This window comes from Podarcis pityusensis, assembly GCF_964106645.2.
Source record: "Podarcis pityusensis genome assembly, chromosome: Z".
Classification (NCBI taxonomy): domain Eukaryota; kingdom Metazoa; phylum Chordata; class Lepidosauria; order Squamata; family Lacertidae; genus Podarcis; species Podarcis pityusensis.
This window is the reverse complement of record NC_138044.1, coordinates 41195058-41215832: the sequence shown is the minus strand read 5'-3', so window position 1 is coordinate 41215832 and position 20775 is coordinate 41195058. Positions and strand designations below refer to the sequence as shown.

General features: G+C 44.1%; 1 protein-coding gene across 5 annotated transcripts in view; it reads right to left on the bottom strand.

Moving 5' to 3' along the window:
- Positions 1 to 20775, bottom strand: part of IL1RAPL2 (interleukin 1 receptor accessory protein like 2) — a 492821-nt gene that overhangs the window by 21841 nt on the left and 450205 nt on the right. For all 5 annotated transcript variants that reach the window (XM_080991115.1, XM_080991116.1, XM_080991114.1 and 2 more), the window contains 2 exons: positions 12350 to 12479; positions 8082 to 8227 (listed from right to left, as the gene is read on the bottom strand). In XM_080991115.1, the coding sequence (XP_080847241.1) occupies positions 8082 to 8227; positions 12350 to 12479 (276 nt within the window). The remainder of the gene's footprint in view (positions 1 to 8081; positions 8228 to 12349; positions 12480 to 20775) is intronic.

Here is a 20775-nt window from a genome sequence, read left to right as displayed (position 1 = left end):
AGTGAGGACAAATGAAGCTGCATTGCCCTTGCCATGAAGCCCCTCAATAGGATCAGCCTTGTTGCATCAGAATGTGCTTTCAAGCATAAATCCCATTGAGAGCAATGGGATGCATTCTGAATGTACATTCCTTAGTATATATTCATAGTATATAGTATATATATGGCCACAACAACAACAACAACCCCATTTCCACTTTTGGTTACACATTCCTGTGCATATCCTGGTTGACAGCCTCTACTTTTTGTGGCGGTTTCATTGCTGCACAGTGTCAGCTCATTATGCTGAGTCAATAGGGATGTGTGGATAAGTATACAGTCATATCTTGGGTTATAGACACTTCAGCTTGCATTTTTTTGGGTTACGGACTCACCATAACCCGGAAGTACCAGAACGGGTTACTTCTGGGTTTCGGTGGTCGTGCATGCGCAGAAGCACCAAATTGCAACCCACACATGTGCAGACGCGGTGCTGCAGGTTGCAAACGCTGCGGGTTGCAAACGTGCCTCCTGCACGGATCATGTTCGCAACCCGAGCGTCCACTGTATTCTCATTCCATTTTGTTTCACACATGTCCCAGTCACTGATACATTCCACCCCTATTTCAACATTCTACAGCTGTTTAACACCCCACCCCACTTGGTTTCCAGACCCATCATCATCTTGGTTACCCTCAGGGGTGGACCTTGGTAATATGCTGTCCTGTGCAAGTCCATCTGATGCCTTCCCACCAGCCCTTGCAGGGCTGGCCTTATTTCAGGATTTGAGAAGGAGGTGCAAGGCTCTGGCTGGGTCCTAGAGCCCTCCTATCTGCTTACCAAAGGTGGGAAATAACTTTCCTGGCCTTGGGAAATGGGCAGGAGGACTCTGTCAGAGCCCTCACACCTCCTCCCCAAAACTGGACACAGTATTCCAGGTCTGGTCTACCAAGGCAGAATAAAGTGGTACTGTTACTCCCTTGATCTGGTCACTATGCTTCTGTTGATGCAGCCTAGAATAGCATTAGGATTTTTTGCTGCTGCATCACACTGTTGACTCAGGTTCAGCTTGTGGTCTGCTAAGAAATCCTATTTTCACATGTACTGCTGGCAAGCCAGGTGTTGTATATTTGTGCATCCAGTTATTTGTGCATCTGGTTATTCATGAAAATGTCCACAACACGAAGAGGAACCCTAACCCTCCAGAGAAATGAAGCACAAACATTATGCTGGTGGAAATTTGTTGTGCAACAGATGGCACGATTTGCTTTGCTACAAAGTTACCAGCAACCTGCTTATTATGCATTCTCTTGCGCAACAGCATCCAGCTGGGTCAAAACATTTTGCCAGTAGAGAAAGTATCCCACCCAATGACTTTTAAATTAGCACTACAAACCAGATGCACCCCAATGCACACCAAAAAGTAACAATAATGCAAAGCAGATGAGACATTTCATTATAGTACACAATACTACTAAAAACCAGTGCCTAAAGACAGTGCCCAGCGTGGGATGACTATTCCAAAAGGCAGATGACATCTTCAAACTAGCCCCTAAAAGAAACCATAAAAAGTAGATTTTTAAGGCCAGTCCACCTCTAGTTTCCAACACCAATTGTCAAACATCAACATGATTCAGTATGACCATATCTGAATGGCACTGAGAAGCACTTCTTAACGGACTGAGATGCCATTTCAAATATAGCACAGGCACCCGATGCTCTTAACCTTGCTTTTCAGTTCACCCAGCCATTAAAAATCACGAGGAGCCTGTCTAATACTATGAGAGATACTTCCAAGAAGATGTATTAATTTACACCCTCTGTCAGTGCAGATATTTATTGCTATGATAAATAAGCATTGGAAAAGGCATAAAACTCTGGCGATGTAACAAATGAAAAGAGGCAACGTGAAGCTTTCCAAAAGCACAGGCGATGCAATCAGTTTATACACCATCAACGTCACCTTAAAGTTTACCCAGAAAGTTCAGGAGTCAACTTTTCCCCTTGCAACTTATCCTGCTTCTGTAATTTACGTCTGAAAGTATTTGTTTATATCACGGTATCAGAGAACAGCAGAACAAAGAGATAGAAAGGCTTCCTCGTGGTAATTGTTTCTGGAGCCCAGCCATGGATCAAGCCCACTGGCTATATTTCCCCCCTAAAGCTTTCTGATGTGACTGGGCAATTTCAAATTAAAGAAAGGCCAACATGCAATGTGTTATTAATCCATGGAACCTGCTGCCACAAGATGCAGTGTTGGACATTAGCTTAAACGGCATTAAAAGGGAATTAGAACTTGGCAGGTAGGTTTATCAGAAAGGCTATAAGGAACCTGGCAGCTTCACATATATTAAGGGCAGCCAACATGGTGTTCTCCAAATGACATTGAATTAAAGCTTGAAGCATTTCTGACTATTGGTATGATATCAGAGTTAAAGTCCAACAACATCTGTATGTTGGCCAGCCCAATATGTTTAATTCATTCATTCATTTAAAGTATCTACAGCTTGCTCTTCAGCCAAAGAGATCCCAGAGCAGCTCATTTGCCAATAAAAGCAACACAGACAGGCTTATAAAGCATGTTATAAAAGGAATGGAGAAGGAAGAGGAAAGCAAGCAAACAAATAGTGGACTCATTCTCTTGCCAAAATGGCAATATCAAGCAGACTTGAGGGATTCCTCAGGGGAGAAAGGGAACAGAATATTCTGGAACAGGGCAATTTCTAGAGTTCCTTAGGGAAAGGGATAGACTATTAAACCACTCTGGAAATCGTAGGGGGGTGTGGGTACTAGGGGTCTCCGAACTCTCAGTACTCTTGACAAACGATTCCCAGGATTCCTTGAGGGACGCCATGGCTGTTTAAAGTGGTATGATACTGCTTGAAATGTACAGTTAATATGGGCCCTGTGACAGTGGTAGATGCCATTCACATTTAAAATGGAGCAGAGCTTGTAGTTTAAAGGCCACAGGGACACATGGGTGAATTGTGTGTGCTGAACCTCCATTTAGCCATCTCTAGACACCAGACAGCTTTCCCTGCCAGCCGGGATCACGTCTGGTATTGAAACTAGGATAAGAGAAATAGGGCAGACCCTCCAAGTATCCCTATTTTCCTGGGATGTCCCTGATTTAGGGAAGCTGTCCCAGTTTCTGATTTGATCCCAGAATGTCCCACTTTTCCTTAGGATGTCCCTATTTTCACTGGAGAAAGGCTGGAGGGTATGGAGTTATCTGACCTCCAAGCCATCTGAAGGCAATCCTATATAGGGAAGTTTTTTTTATGTTTAATGTTTAATTATGTTTTTATAGATGTTGCAAGTTGCCCAGAGTGGCAGGGGCAACCCAGCAAGATGTGTGGGGTATAAACAGTAAAATTACTATTATAGAATGGGATGTCCCTATTTTCATTGGAGAAATGTTGAAGGGTATGAAAGTGCAGGCAGTGGGAAAGTCCAGCAGTTCCAACCCATGACCTGCTTTGATCCTTGTGATGAACCAAAGGTGAACTGTTCCGGAAGCTCTGCAGCCGCCATCTTGGTAGTCCAGATAACCCCACAATTAATTAGCAGTTGTTGTAACAATGAGCTCATATATGTTCACTTGCTTTGATATAGGCTAATTGGCTTGCTTTGATGTTACCCTTATCTGTAGGGTGTTGGGCTCTGAGCAAAGAAAGCGGGAACTATCTGTAAGATTTGGCCATTTGCCACCTATGCCCTCATCTGGTCAGGTGAAGTGATGGGGAGTCCAGGTCAAAGTGACATATGCTGCTTTGTGTATAAAGAATGTTTGGGCATGGATAAGCCATCTCTGTGATGTCCATCCCATAAAGGCTGGGATACCTGGCAGACTGATATGCTGCAAATCTACACCTTTCTTTAATTAGGCACTAGAACTGATCTCTCTGGTGTTTCTCACGCCTTTCTTTGGCATCCCTGCACCCAACCACCCCAACAAGCCCTCCTTTGAGCCCTGCGGTTCAGAACTACTCTTCAAATTGTACTCCCATCCCCTGCTCTCTAAATACCAGTTGCTGGAATTTTCATGCTGGGAGAGCACTACTGTGCTCAAGTCCTGCTTTTGAACTTCCCATACGGTCAGCCACTGTGAGAACAGGGACTGGATTAGAAGGGACCTTGTCCTGATCCACCAGGGCTCTTCCTACATTCCTAATGTCTGATGGTCAATAAGAAGCTAATGGTGTACAAGCATCCCTAAAACCAGCTAGGAGCCTTGTATAAACTTTCCTAGAGCAGTTGAGCCAGACACTCTTCCAGCATGTAAAAGATGCTTTGCTGCTTTCAGCAACTTGAGCAAAATGTTGAAAAGATACACCTGTTATAAATGACTGCTTTGTGGTCATGGGGAAGTGAGGAAAGCGGATTTTTTTGTGGGGAGGGGTTGTTGTATCTGCTCAAGTTGTTACAAAAACAAAACAAAACAAAACACTGATAAATTGTTTTGTTTTGTTATTAATCAGAAAAAGAAGAAAAGAAAATATGTCCCTAGGATAAAAATCCTGGAGTAATCCCATATTCTCTCATCTTATTTCTAAGTAGTAAAAAGTAACACAAAAAGTTTCCTTATACTGAGTCAAACCATTGGTCCCTCTAGCTCAGTACTGTATACACTGACTGGCAGTAGCTATCCAAGCTTTCAGAACAGGAAAGCCTTTCTAGAGATGCTGGGGATTAAAACAGGGACATTCTGCATGCAGGCCAGATGTTCTACCATGGAGCCATGGCACTTCTGACACTGTATTTCCAGTTCTTTGGGATATGGGTGAGCAATGCAATACTTACTGACTGGACAGTAACAGCATTAACTCTCACCCAAGGGAGCTTTGGCTTTATACTTTAGGCCAGAGGTTACTAACCTAGAACCCTCTAGATCAGCCTTTCTCAACCTTGGGTCCTTAGATCTTGTTGGACTACTACTCCCATCTTTCCTAGACATCATGGCAAGCGGTCAGGGATGACAGGGGTTGTAGTTCAATAACATCGGTGGATCCCAAGTTTGAGAAAGTCTGCTCTAGATGGAATACAACTCCCATCATCCCCACCCAACACAGCTAATGGTCAAGGATGATGGTCCGACACATCTGGAAGACACTGCAGACAGAGCAACTGCTTCCTTTATCCACCTTGTGGGGAGCAACTACATTTTCAAAAGCTGAGAGGTTCACAATGAATTCTAAACACTGATTTGAATTACCAACAGTTCTTTTGCCAGCAGACTTCTAGAAGTAATATATTATTAGGAACACTAAGGTGGTTTCAATATTTTAGTGTACAGGATAAGCACTGAGCCGAACACCAGATGATTAAAATGCAAAAGGTAGATTCCTGCTTAGAATATGAAGTCCCCCAAAAAACACTTCACTCTTGTCTTGCATGAAGCAGACATTTTCAAGCGCAAGTGCTAAACTGACACTGATGTCTTACTTCCTTTTAATCTGCAATGTGTAACTTGTCAGGAACTGGCGGAGCAAATCAGCCTGTACTCTTGAACTGAAAGACAAGTTGTTCCTCTTGTAAGATGTTTATAGAGTAGTTAGATTTCCCCCCCCTGCATTAGGGAGAAAATGTTCATAAGAGGCTAACTACACCCTGCATATATTTCCTGAAGCAAACGTGGTTTTGAAATCTTGTGGCAGTCGTGGTAAGACAATTGGGGGAGCGGGAGAGGTGGGGAAACAGCATTTGGCAGAATGGGTGGCTTGGCAAAGGGTTAAGCACTCCTCCCCTCCACTATTTTGCCACTCTAAATTCTCCCCTGAAACAGCTTTTAATTTTAACAACAACAATAATGTTGGAGCTCAATTACATCTATAGGCATATATCATGCAGCTAGCTCCTAAGATTATTTTCTCCTTCTCCTCATGGAAGTCTTAACCAATTTCCTTGTTCTGTATGGAGTGGAACTGTGACTAGGTAGATGGGCAACAGCAGAAGTGGTTGCTCTGCATGACCCCAGCAAAAAAGTATGTTCAGGCAGCATGGAAGCAGAGACTAGGTAGAAAAATCATTTTTATAAATTGACAAAACCAGTTTTTTTAAAAACAACAACAACCAAGTCCTGTGAAAGATGCTAGAAGGGTTGCTGACCGTGGGGTATAGAATATGAACACCATGATACAATCATTTGGTTTATTATGACTCCAAGTCTTTGGGGAGCAAGTGCTGGATGTGTGCGATCACCCAGCACTGAGTGCAATGAGTCACAAACAGGTGGCTGAATTGCTGGGAGGAACTCTGAAATCCTCAGAGTCCGGGGAAAGTCTGTACCTGAAAAAGAAACATCAGCATCACCTTAGCTGGCCAGCATTTCTGGCCCTCTTTGAGGTACGATCTTAGCTAGAGCTACCAGCAAATTTCAAAGTTCTCATGGCAATTTTAAGATGCATGTATGGTCTAGGTAAAATATTGATTCAGTGGTTCAACAATATAAAAATCACACAAACTACGTTGCATTGTAGCCTCAGTCAAATACCATAATCTGATATTTCCATATCCTTAATTATTGCAAATGTAGTGGTTTGGCTTCACCCTCAGAAGCACACTCCATTGTCTCTCAAGACATATGCCAACAACTCACCCATCTATATTCCAAACAGGGGTGGGGGAAACCCTTGATGCTGTAGGACTCCAACACCCATCAACCCAACCAGCATGGCCAATAATGAGGGATGATGGGCTCTGTAGTGCAGTAACAGCTGGAGGGCCACAACTTCCTCACCCCTGCTTTAGAATATGCTTCACTTGATCCATATTTCTGAGGTCTGTTCTCTCCACCCAGCCCTGTGAGATTAGAGTGCCCATATGCTTCACTATTTAGAGGACACTATACAAAGTCCTCTATCCAAGTCCAGTTTAACGATTAAGAAAAAAAGATAAGGGGCTGTGAAGCGGCCCACAAACAGTAAGATTGCAATACAGTTGTTGAGCAGACACAATGGCCAATTTGCATCTCTACATGTAAGTTAGCATATGCACAATTTATGCAAATCTCTGTCCTCTTTAATCCTCTGTTTGGGTGATGCATTTCCTCTTTATTTGGCAGCCTATAAGCAGCTACCTTAGTAGAGGCAGCCTGTTTACTTAGATGCTTGTGAACATGCCAGTTCCTTTGTAAATCAAAGCTTATCACTCAGAAACAGACACCTTCTGAGCCTCCTCCTCCCACCCCGTTGGATAAATGATATTAACAAGTGTGAGTGACCTGGGAATGGTTAAAGGAAAGTCTGGCATGTTGGGAGGCTGTACTGTGTGTGGAAGTGTAAAGTCCAGGGTACTCAGAGAAGGGCCTCTGAGGATGACCTGATAAGTATGTGAATGATTTTATAAGGGGTTTGATGCACTTTTAACAGTGCTAAATTTTGATGGGTTGACAGCTGGTTAAGCTTCTTGCACATTTTAGAGGTCCCTGTATTCTCATTTGCTATAGTTCTTCAAAATTCTTTGTACAGTGGTACCTCGGGTTACAGATGCTTTGGGTTACAAACTCTGCTAACTAGGAAGTGGTTGCTCCAGGTTAAGCACTTTGCCCCAGGATAAGAACGGAGATTGCATGCCAGCGGGAGACCCCATTAGCTAAAGTAGTGCTTCAGGTTAAGAACCGTTTCAGGTTAAGAACGGACCTCTGGAATGAATTAAGTTCTTAACCCAAGGTAACACAGTAATGTGTAGGGATTCTGTAGCTTGGTCGATGCCCAGAGTCATACAGGTACCTTGGCAGTAGGAAAGACCACTGTGCCATGATGGCGAGTTCTACTGGTGGAATAAGATGAAAAGGGGGGGGGGGAGCAGGTTTTCATCAAAATAAGAAGTGGGTCAAATTTCTGCTTAAGGAGTAGCTGCGAATGTTGAGAAAATGAGATGGAGAAGACTGGGAGGTAAGCAAGATGCCAAAGGAGTATATAATGGCTCAAGAGTAGAAAATAAATTTGTGTATTTTATTTGTCGGGCAGTAGAGCTCTGGAAGAAATCACTGGAAATATTAGTTTGCAAATACTGTGGTGGGGGAGTCACTAGCTTAGTTTCTTCCAAAATCATGGTGTGGCCACAAAACAGAAAAAGGAGTAACCCCCCCCCCCCGAATACCTCTTTTACGCAGAATGATGCTTGCACGTTTCCGTCCATTTCTGTTTTCTACGTGGCATGTATAATTGGCCAGATCTGGCTCCTTCACAACGTCAAAGATTAATGCCAACTCCACTATTTTTTCTCCAAGATGCTCTTTGAGAAGCCTAAGAGAAAGAATCATTTTTAGAAGATTGTCAGTCTCACATTGGCAGGGAAACTGAAGATGGATTGGATTTATTCACAAAGCATCTCTCTCTCTCTCCCTCCCCCCCCCCCAACTTCCTCTGGATTGCATTATAGTATGAGTGCAAAAATTATCTTGTGGTGGAGGGGAAAGTGGGTCAAGGAAAAGAGGTAGATGAAAAAGAAGGGCAATAACATGCTTTCATGCAGAAGGTTCAGTCCTTGCCATTTCCGGTTAAAACAGGCCTGTGGCTCACCAGATGTTTCTGAAGTATAATTCCTATCACCCCTGTCCATGGGTCATGCTGGCTTGGGCTTATGGGAGTTGGAGCCTGGCAACATCTGGTGGGAGTGATGACTGTTTCAGATCCTGGACAGCTGCTCCCAGTCAGAGTAGATGATACTGGGATAGGAGAAGATATAGTCTGACCTGATATAAGGCAGCTTCCTCTTTTAGTTATGCAGTGACCCTTTCCCACAAATATGCTGGGGGAAACTGCAGTGATCTAAGAATGTGATCTTCAGAACATCAACTCCCATGTATATCCTGAATTATGATTGTGGAATTGGAAAACACACAGTTGGCCAGATTCAACTAATGAGTCCCACTTGTGGAAGCCCCACAATAACGTCTGTTTGAGCAGTAGGGCTACAGCCCTACACAGCGCTGGGAGATAGGTAGAATCCCAAAAAACAGCGGGGAGAGAAGAGAGGAGATCATTCTGTCTGGCAATCAGAAATGCTTGTACTAATGGAAGGATTGCTGTAATCCTATGCTGAATTCCTCTTGGAGTTAAATAATAAATTACAACAACATTTCACACAAAACTGTTGTGCTTCTTGACACAACATTTGGCAGAAAAAGACATTGGGTTGTATCCTTAATCTGGTACCCCAGACTACTTGGGTACCCCAGTAGAGGGGTCCACAGATAGGGTTCTGTCTGAAAGCCCAGAAGTGGGCTGCTGGCCCATAGAACGTCCCTGAATGGCATCCTGGTGGGCTTTCCCCATTAGATATGCATCAATGGATGGTGCCCATTTGCCATGATTGCCCCTGATGGAGATATCCACCAGCAAAAGGTTTGGCTGATTCAGGATGCTTGCCCTGTGCCTATTCCAAAATCCAGGTTACATCTGCAATCAATAAAGCTTTGGCCACTTTTATCCCAAGCTGGTGTCATGTCTTTCTTACTGCAATACACAGTTGTCAATCTCCTCCCTTGGTAACACTGGCCTGCTGCACTGTGGCCCTTAATCAGGTCTTGAGTTTACAAATGCATGAATGGTAGGGCCAGCCCTTGAAACACAAGCCTTGGGAACAGTGGCAGAGCAAGCCTGGGGTGCCTGGGCCGTGTGTGTGCCCTGCGCCCAGGGGCGGGGCCAGCCACCCATGGGGCGGGGCCAGCTGGGGTACGACGCTCTGTGGGGCCTCCGAGAAGTCTGCCTGCCTCCTCCCACTCAGCCGCCCTACAGCTGGGGGGGAGGCAGTGGGCGGACCATTTGGGGCAGTGTGGAGCCTGCGGGTGCCCAAGCCACTGTGTCACTCCCAGGAGAGATGTGTGGCTCGGGCACTCTGCAGGCCCTGCGGTGAGTTCCGCCCAGCATTTTGTCACCCCCCTCAGTGGTGACACCCGGGGCAACTCGCCCCCACCACCCCCTTCCTCTGCCCCTGCTTGGGAACGTGTTCTTTGTATCCAAGCCAGTTATGAAGATGTTGATGAGACCTGGTTTCATATATGACTAGCAACGACAGACTGCCACATTTACATCTGTATCACATTTAAGCTCAAGGCCTTTAACAACTTTGATACCTCCCCCCATCCCATGACTGAGTCATACAGATTTTGGTACACTTAGACTGCATATTTTCTACTTGCACCTGAAAGCTTCCCATGGAAGCGTGGCCTCTTCTCAGAATCTAACAAACCATCTATGTAACAGCAGTGATAAGTGTTCTCACTTTGTCGCTTTGCTCTTTCCTATAATTCCTCACGCTGTTGGAGGTTTCACTATCCCCCTCATTATCTCATGTGGGTGAGAGTGCAAAGAGGTAAATTAATCAAGGAGGGGTAAAATAAGGGTTTAATTCAATGTGCCTCCATCCTCACCCTTCACGCAACCCAGTATGAATCTCATTTTTTCTTATCTTAAAATAAAATAAACAGGAAACATGGTGTGCGAGGGGGCGGGTAGGGGACCAGAGATGGATAGACAATTTAATAGTTTCTGGGAAAGCCTCTTGAGAAATTTGTACACTGTTTTATGGGCTCAACCAAAGAAAGAGAAAAATTAGCAACTGATAGGGTGATTTATATGCAGTAAAATTCAAAACTGAACAATTTTCCTCTGTTACAGCAGAAGCGGCAGTATTGAAATTCATTGCGGGTTGCTTCCCAATCAGACACAATTCACAACCCTCCAGGCAGGCTTAAAGACTATTATTCCTTGTTTAAGAGGACCAGTTCGATTTACACAATGTTTTTATTACAGCTCTTAAAAACCCACCTGGCAAGGAGATTTCATTCTTCCCTCTTCCATGCTTCCCCCACCCCTCCCAATCAGCCATTCCTTTCAGCACTGGATCAGGTGGACCCCACCATATCAGGGAAAGACCTCAGAGTTGATCCCACATCTTGCTGGATGATGGCAATATAGGCAGGGCTCTTCTCTTAAAGAGTCAGACTTTTTGCCTCTGTGCTACTGGTAAGACAGGTTGCTGGTTTTTACTGTTACTTTAACAGTTAGGAAGCCAAAGAAAGAAAGAGGGGTGTGGCTAAAAAGAATGGGTATTGCACTGGGTCTGGGGCTTTCTTCAAGGAGCAGATGATTCAACTGGGGGAAAGCATGATACTGGTGCCCATAGCACTTCTCAGGCACCCCCAGGCTCTCAACACAGCTTGGGATAGGGGGCAGTCCCCTACAGACTGCTCTCTTCCTTCTTAGCATTCCTTCACTTCCTCCATCTAAGAGTGAATAAGTGCTCCTTACTACAATGCTTGTTCAGTGGTGCCCCGCAAGATGAATGCCTCGCAAGACGGAAAACTCGCTAGACGAAAGAGTTTTCCGTTTTGGAGGTGCCTCGCAAAACAAATCTGCTATGGGCTTGCTTCGCAAGACGAAAATGTCTTGCGAGTTCCTGGGGTTTTTTTTTCCTTTTCCCCCTCTTTTTCTAAGTCGCTAAGCCGCTTATCTGCTTATCCGATAAGCTGATAAGCTGCTAAAAGCCGCTAAAAGCCGCTAAAAGCCGCTAATAGCGCTAATCCCGTCAATGGGCTTGCTTCGCAAGACGAAAAAACCGCTAGACGAAGAGACTCCCAGAACGGATTCTTTTCGTCTTGCGAGGCACCACTGTAGTAAGTTACCTGTACCAGTGGGAGCTGATAGACAGAAAGGCAACCTCTTCCCCCTCTTCCCTGATTCTTTCTCTTTCAGTAACTACTTGTTGGTAACGTAGATCACTTCCTTTAATGCTTTGCTTCTTGCTTCTTCTCCAAGTTTAGTTTGTTCAAGTCAGTATGTATGTGCCAGTGTTTGCTGTTTTTAACTTCTTGACTCCATCTTGGCAGCATGCAAGACCTATACTCAAGGCCTGAAGTTTTCTTTATTTCTTTACCAGACTATTCCACCCCCACCCCCTGTACACTGCTGCAATATATTTACCGTATTTTTTTGCTCCTTAAGACGCACCTGACCATAAGACGCACCTAGTTTTTAGAGGGGGAATGCAAGAAAAAAAATATTCTTTAAAGGGAGCGCTGAGCACAGCCTGTATGCATCCCAGGCTCTGCTCAGTGCTCCCTTTCACAAGCCACGTGGAGCGTGTGTGCGGCGCTTGCAGGCTTTTCCCTGAGGAGGGAGAAGGGCAGCCTGTCACTGACGGTACAAGGGACTCTAGAGACATCTTTGCAGAATCTCTACAGTTTCTTCAGGAACAAGAAGGAAGCACAAGTCCAAATGATGCCAAGGAGTTAGCCATCTATCAACCAACAGCTAGACTAGGGAATGGTTCTCTGTTCAACACAAGCAGCCTGCTAAGTACACAATTTTGGGATACATGGTGGTTGTTGTTGTTGTTTTTAATTTTGGAGTGGTGCCATGTACCTGATTTCCCCTTCTTTAATGTGATTTTCGAGCTCTTCAATAAATCTCTCTCCTCGTGTCCAGTAGATCATTGGACCAGACTCTCCGCTGAACCCAAAAAATGCTTTGCAGGCAACTGTTAGTGGTTGACCTGAGAAAAGACGCAGAACAAGGAAAGTTAGATGGATGGTTGTAAGGATGAGAGCACAATGGTCTATACATTTCTTTGTCAAAGAGGGTTTTTTTTAATAAATAAAAAATCCGTTTTGGGATTGAGCGCTGATGAGTTTTCCTTAAACCAATGAAATGCTATTTTAGCCTGAGGCAGGCATAGGCAAACTCGGCCCTCCAGATGTGTGGGGACTACAACTCCCATCATCCCTAGCTGACAGGACCAGTGGTCAGGGATGATGAGAGTTGTAGTCCCCAAACATCTGGAGGGAGAGGTTTGAGGGCTGCATTCCTTTCTCAGCAGCCTTCTGGGGGCTGAATGTAAATGATGGATGGGGCCTTTGTACAGCAGGCTTCTACAAATACACATCCCTCACTGTCTTCCATCCAGGGAAACAAGAGGCATTACCAGAGTTCAAGGACACATTCCAGCCAGGCAAAACCACTCAAGGAATGTATGAAACAGGGCCAGTGGGACTAGGGAGAGGCCGTGACCTGAAGAGAGTCCGGAGGATCAGACAGAGAAGCTCGGAGGGCTGCATTTGATATAGATGTGTGTGTGTGTATGTGTGTGTGGCCTGAGGATAGAAATTTCGTGACACTTCTCTACAACATTAACCCTATCAATAGGCTCATGCATGCCCCATTCTTTTGCCCCATGCTTTATAGGCAGAGGTCCACACTTTCCCAGTCTGTATCCAAGCATTTTTGTTTTGCCTCATTGCTTTCCCCAGGAAAACTCAATCATTACTGCTGAATTGGAGTAAATTACATACTGAGTTTCCTGCAGATTGCCAATTGCTCCAATTTAGTGATAAAGAGCAAATTTTTGATGGAGGGGTGGGGATGCTGTTGGACCTTGACCTGCGAAGCCTGGACCTGTTCCTAGAAATGCAGAACAAACGTGAGTGCTGGTGAACCCTAAATTTTTGTCCCACAGTCTGCCTTGAAGAAACAGAGGGCATCTCTATAAGGTTGCAGTTTTGTGCACAACTACTTGGGTGAAAGCTCCCTTGAACATGGTGCAATTTCTTTCTAAGTAATTTTGTATGGAACTGTGCCAATTAATATGCTTTTTAGAAATGTTTAACATGTGCTCATGAGTGTATGCACAGCTCTTCTTTGATTTTAATAGGGAGAGGCACTTATAGCAATGTGAGAAAGGGGAAAGGAAGAAAAGCCCTGAGTTGTGGTCAATCAATATTGACAGCATCTGCCCTTTCTACAGTATATCACACTGGGAGGTACTAGTCAAACAGCTTGGGCTGCATGTTTCCTATTAACTGACCCACCAAGGTTTCTTTTTTTAAACCAAGAATTCAATGAGAGGAAATGGAAATATTCCAAAGAGATGTCTAATTTCTACAAAAGCAGAAAACATTTCCTGAAGGGATTCACACTGTTAGAAGAAATAAAATAATAATAATAATAATAATAAAGTTTAAAACCAAAATGCTGTAGGAATAATTTGCCCCATTTTCTAAGCAGACAGATTTGCAATCCGGCATGGAAATTCACTTCCTGAAATGTTTATTAAGTGCTGAATTTAAAGTGGTTAGGGCAGGGGGAGTGAGCAGACAAATCCTACTCATCTTCATCTGAAGGTGATATTGCTGGTTTCAAATGGACTTTCTGGTTCAGCTCTAAACTGCATTGAAAATACTTTATAAGAAAACCTATCAAGTTTTTAATACTTGTGTGCTGAACCACGCTTGGGGTTTGTGAATGGAGGAAATTGGGGATGAAATTTATTGGCGTAAGGTATGTTGAAAATTTTGGAGAACGTGGAATGGGTTGGTGGATGGGATTTTATCAGTTGAAAGCTGGAAGAGGGAACAGGTTGGAACAGAGGTGGAATTAGCTGATTACTAGGTCTAGTAGGGTTCATCCAAGACTTCCCAGTTTTCTGCAATTTTTTTCATTACTCCTCAAACACTCTGGGATTTGTGGGCAAAGGCACTTAAATAATGCAGCTGAAATCCAGAGAGAAAAGAAATCCTGATAATACTTTACAGATCAAAACTGAATAAAACCTGGTGTATAGTATCTGGAGAGACAGAGAACCTTTGCCTTTCTTAAACCTGTCCTTGTACATAGCAGAGTGACATTTAACCAAATAAACAGAAGGAGATTCCCTCAGAACTGTACAGTCAATCAGGGCATGTGCTTACTCGGCAAATATCATTGAATTGCCTGGTTGCTAAGCAGTACCCCACTAGTGGTAGCCTTTGTGCTCTCAAAGCACCCTGTGTTTTGGCACCCCCTGAAGGGTGGCGCCCAATGTGATCGCACCAGTCGCACTACCCTAAAATCACCTCTGATCCCACCCTAGGTTAGCTGATGTTCTGTAACTCTTAAGTTACAAACATAATGATCCCTGCTGTTGCACTTTCAACAGGGTTAAATCAAAGCAACTCCATGCTTCAGACAGGAAGCTGCTGCTGGTGCTTAGGATTGAACAGAACAAGAGAGGAAGCTCTTTTCTTTTCTTTGTTGCTATGCAAGAAGATGACTTCCTGTGCAGAGTAGCTTCTGCCTCTGTGCTCAACAGAGGTGGAGATGGGGGGAAACATGCATCATGCACAATCTTCAGGGTGTGTCCCATGGGGGCAATTTGAAAATTGGGATATGCTGCTTCGACAAAGGTCCTCTTCCCTGGCTCTTGGGGCATTGTCCAAGGTTTCACATGCAGTTTAATTGCATTGTGTATTAGAGGAAAGCACTTCGCAGCACTCTGGTTTTAATTACTTTCCTTTTAATATCTCCCTTGGTTTATCTAATTAAGCATCAAAGGCCTGCAGAATGCATACAGCATCTTTGTCTCAGATCGATGTCCCTTTTGGCCATCAGAAGTGTAGTCCAATAGTTTAAAGATGCACTGGAGGAAAAATGGGAGCAGAGTCGGCACATTCCTGACGCATTAACATTTAATAGGATATTTCAAGTGGCAAAAAGGAAAGGTGGGCTGAGTAGAGTGTTAGAACATCATTAATTCTCCACTTTAAAGTGGGGTCACCTTGTTACATGAAAGGCCCTCAGTTCCCAAGCTGGAAAAGTCTTCTTTAGCTTTCCTTCTTCTGTTCTGTCAATCAGGCCTGTTTGTTTCAAACTCCCTGCTGATAAGATCATGAAGGGCCCCCTCACTGGCTAAAATGACTTCTGATAACTTGATTGCATTATGCGTGCTTTGCTGGGGCACTTGCTCAGTGAGTTTGTGCGACTTTTTGCGCAGCGCACGATGACATCGTTCATAAAGAAACAGGAAGAAAAAAGGAGTGCCATCGCATTGACAGGTCTTGGATGCAGGCAAAATAATCTCTGCTGATTTCGTAACAGTCTTTGCTAAGGCTCAAAGCAGAGTTTGAAATGATCCTATAAATATTATATCACTTATCACATCTGTAGCTTAACTATTGCTAACTGACACCACCCATTAAAAAAAGCGACAATTCAATCTCTGGAAGGCTGACCAGGTATTCTTTTCTATTGTCATCCTTTTGACAAGTGATGCCTGGTAATTTTCAAATACTTAAGCATTTGGCACAGATCGGGGTGGAGAACCTCAGGCCTGAGGAATGAAGCAAGGTTTGAATTTGTACTGTACCCTACAGCTATGCCCCCTGCCTCATCCCCTTTTACAACAATCTGCAAATGAGGAATTTCCCCCACCTAGTGCAGCAATACCCTCCCTCCCCCACTGCACCCCCATTTATTTTTGCTCAATATCCAGCATTAAAAAAAATGCACTGGGAGTTGTTAGGAGACTCCTATTCCCCCCTACACAGCTACAATTTCCAGAGTTTTTTAAGCAGTCGATCCCTTTTCTTAGGGAACTCGGGAATGGAGCTCTGAGAGGGAAATAGGGATCTGCTAAGAACTCTCAGCACCCTTGATGAACCACAATTCCCAAGATATTTTAGGGAAGTCATGACTGTTTAAAGTGGTTTGATACTGCTTTAAATGTCTAGTGCAGATGAGGTTTCAAATGCTTTCTCATGCTCTTGTGGCTTTTTACTAGAGAAACTTTTTTTTTTTAAACTTGGTCCTAATAAAGGAATTGTCCTACAGTGAAACTTTGGGGTTTTATGATGAATATCAATTTCCATGCAGCTCATTTCAAACGATAAACTATAGGTGCAATAAGTCAGCTGAAAGATGCTGATCCTTAAGCAAAAGACAGCATATTTCAAAATATAAGCCATGGAACTCAGCAACTAAAGAAGCAAAGCAAATGACCAAGGATGCCACAATTAAACATTTGCAAAAAGTGAGGTAGTGGTAAAATTTTGACATTTGCAGGTCAACATATCCTTTCATCACAATCCACACTGAAAAAACACTTAGTTCTAATTCCTCACATTCTGAAATTAATGGTGCTTCCAGGTGGATATTAATTTTGAAGTTGGATTCAATCACATATTAGCAAATTCAAGTTGTACATTTAAAACTGGTCTGGTGCTCCTCTGCAACAAACAGCTCCCCTCCCCCCGACTTTTTGTAATCACTAGGTAAAGCAACACGAAAAAGCACTGGAAAGTGTGGGATAACAATTGCTTGATGTGACATCATATAACCTCCCTGCAAGCTTTGTGCAAACAGATTAGGATGAATGGCCAAAAACCAGATCAGCTGGAAATGACCTTTGCTTACATTCAGAGCTTGCAACCTTATGATAAGTGGAACCTTATCATAGTTCCACTCCCTTGATTAACCTTCCTCCTTGCCACCCAGTCTAGGCTGCAAGCCCCCAGGAGCTAAGAACCTGCCTCTTGCTTATTTCACTCTGCACTGCACCATGAGCACATATAGATTTATTTATTTTTTGCTAAAAATCCACTTGAGTTTAGAACGATAAAGTGTGGCATATATTTAACACTAGAGGGTGCCCTTGCAATCTAAGAATATCCTAGATGTGAAAGGATGTGAAAGCTGCTTCTCTGCTCAGCAGGTTTAGAGAGCTGCATGTAAAAGAGACCCTACTAATCACAAGTGTAGACAGATGATTTCTGCTCTGCAAAATAGACGCTGTTTAGCTATACAAAAATGTTTTTTGCTATTGCCATTAAAAACACACACATTATTGCTGTTGTTGTTTTATTGCTGTATAGAAATGCTAGTCAATTAATTGTACACATTTTTGTCAGTTAATAAATGGATTAAATCACCATATATTTGCATAGAGATAACAATAGTTCTGAGAAAGAAGAGGACATCCCAATGAAAAAAGAAGAATGGCTCATGAAGATGATGGAATAGATGGCTAGACTAATTGTGAGAGTTAAAGAACAGAATGAAGAAAAATTTCTTGAAGAATGGAAATATTTTTCAGAATATTTGAAAAAAAGTCATGGCTATGTTAAAATGTTAAAACGCATGATTTGAAGTACAAGAGCAGATGAGAAGTGGTAGTTTAATAATTTATAATTAGCACATATAATGGGTATAATTATATACAGCAGCTTTATAAGGCAAGACAGTGGTTTTCAACCAGTGTGCCGTGAAACCCCTGAAAGATGGTCATGGGTATCACAAGCAACACTGGCCTCTGTCCCTCTTTCCTTCCCTCCCTCCTCTGGTGCCCTCTTGCATCTCTGCCTGCCAAAGGCTTGCACAGCTGTTTGCTGCAGCAGCCCTGGCTACAAGCTCCCCAGGCGAATGGTGCCTCTGGGGCTGGCCAGGGGGTGCTGGTTGCCAGAAGATGAGGTGGTCTTGGAGTAAGCAAGCAAGCAAGTGGGGGAGGGAGCCCAGCCAGCTAGTCCACCAACCCTTGCTGTTGGGAATGGACAGACAAATGGGAGGCAGGCACTGCATTGGCTTTTCTTGTACTTGCTGTGTGCAAGGCCTGCTTGGGAGCTAAGTGCCTGGTGCTGAAGGGGAGCCTTTCCACCATGCAGGCCAGGCAGTGCCCATTGCTGCCACTGCTGCCTCCCAAGGTGAGTAAGGTGCTAGCCTCACATTCACCTTTGGCCATTCTCTGTCAGGCCACTAAGGCTGAAGGCATTCTCTTCCCAGGCCCCTGTGGGGCAGAGCAATAAAGCACCTCTCTTTGGTGCAGGGGCAGCAGCTCAGTGACCAGGGGCGGTGGCTGCCCGGAAGACTCCCAAGGAGAGGAGAGGAGGCTGAGGGAACCTTCCACAAGGGAGGGTGTTCGAAGAAGGTTAAGAGGCTGCCAGCTCTACAGGCAAGGGGTGACATAGCTGGGCTCCTGAGCCCTACAGAGGTGTTGCATGAAGAATGTAGTTGGTCAAGGGAGCTGTGGACTCAAAAAGGTTGAAAACTTCTGCTTTACAAGAACTAAGGTAAGGTAGGGCAATATTATTCCCCACCCCCCATATTGCAGACCAGAGTGTAGGAGCTAAGGCTATTTCGCCCAACTCCACATAGTGCCATGGAGTGAGATTTCACCTGTGGGCGTATGTGATCCAACTTTTCTCTGCCACAAGGAGTGGAGAAGGAATTTCCCTGAAAACTGATGAACTGAAGAGGCCAGTTCCACACAGCCATACCTATTGGCCCTAATAAAGGCACCTTCGTATGAAATAGTTTTGCTCCTCTGCCTTCCGGCCTTGTTAAATCAGTTTAGCAACACTTAAGAATATTTCTGCAAGACGTTCAGTGGCTCCATTCCTCTCGCCAAACTCAGCCAAGCAGTACTATAAAAGCAGCCACTGAAAGTTAGTCCATAGTTGAAACAACATTTAACACCATGCAAACGGTACTTTTGGCAGTTGTGTCAATGAGCATGAAGAATAACCTGCCAGTATAAAATGGGTTATTAAGTTACAAACCTGTACATTTGCTTGCATGTTAATTCACACACATGCACACCCTTTAAAGCATCAGCTCTAACAATAGGCATGCACTAGTTCTTGGCAAGAGAAAGAAAATGCAAAATAGCTTGTGCTTGCTTGTCCTGCTTTGACCTGCACTGCTTGGTGGCTTAGCAACACGTTACTTCGTGTGAATACAGTGGGGAGGGGAGCCCTTAAAAGCTCCTAGGCCTTAAAAGAAATCTTGTGTGAGATGCAACTGTAGAGTTAGAAAGGACCATGAGGGTTATCTAGTCCAATCTCCTGCAAAAATGCAGGAATCTTTTGCCTAATGTGGGCCTTGAACACACAATCCTGAGATCAGGAGTCTCCTGCTCTACCAACCGTCTCAGAGAAGAGAGCCAGTGTAGCATAGCAGTTCAGGAACATGCTATTGCACTCAGGTCCTGCATGTCAGCTTCCCATTGGAATATGGCTGGCTAGTGTGAGAACAGGATGCTGGACTAACTGGGCTACTGACCTGATTCAGTAAGGCTCTTCCTCTGTTAGACTAAGACCTGGAAACCAGGGTTCAAATTCCCCTGGGCCAGTCACCAGCTCTCAGCCTCTTATAGGATTGTTGTGAGGATAATATGGAGGTGGGGAGAGAACCATGTAAACCCTCTTGATCTCATTGGAGAAAAGTTGGACTATAAATTGTTACCACCAAGGTCTCCTGGTGATTTATAACACCTGTGTAGGTAAACACATGTGACTCTCAACCTTGAGAAAGTTGCTTCAGATGCTCTGGTACAAGGCTGTCTTAGGTGTGCCCCTAAAAAGATGCAATGTGTGAAACAACCATCCAGTTTTGTAGTCCAAAGTGGTTCCCCACTGCAGTGTGTGACATGCGAGAGGAAAGAAGGAGGGTCAATTTAATGTTGCAGAGGAGTCATACAAGTGCAAGCTGAGATTGTGCTCTCAAAATGTTACTCAACTGGAAGGGTGACACACACATCCTTTGGATCAAAGCTATCACTTGATGAGCATCTGAAGAGAACGTGCAGTTAATCTGTCTCCTTCCCTTTGACACAACAGAGCTAGCTTCCACCACCATCACCACCACTGTGAGCCAGCCAAAAAGGTGCAGATTGCATGGCATTATAGGTCAGCCACAGACCGCTGAAAAGATACAGAAGTAGAGTGGCACATTGGCAGGGTGGCACATCCCAGCTACTTGCTTTGCTGCAGTGCCAGCTTATCAAAGTGTACCGGTTCATGGATTTAAGAGAAGGATTTGACGGTCATGCCTTGAACACCACAGAACATGTTTTCAACATTTTTAAGCATGAGCACATAATGATGGATTAGGTTGTTTAGCAGCCAGAGTGGAGTGAACATGACCACTCCAAGGGCTCTACCTTGTTTGTCAGAAAAACCAGCCTGAGAGACAGCTGGTGTGGTGTTGTGTTTAGTGTGTCAAGATAGGATCTGGGAGACCAGGGTTCAAATCCTCACTTGCCATGA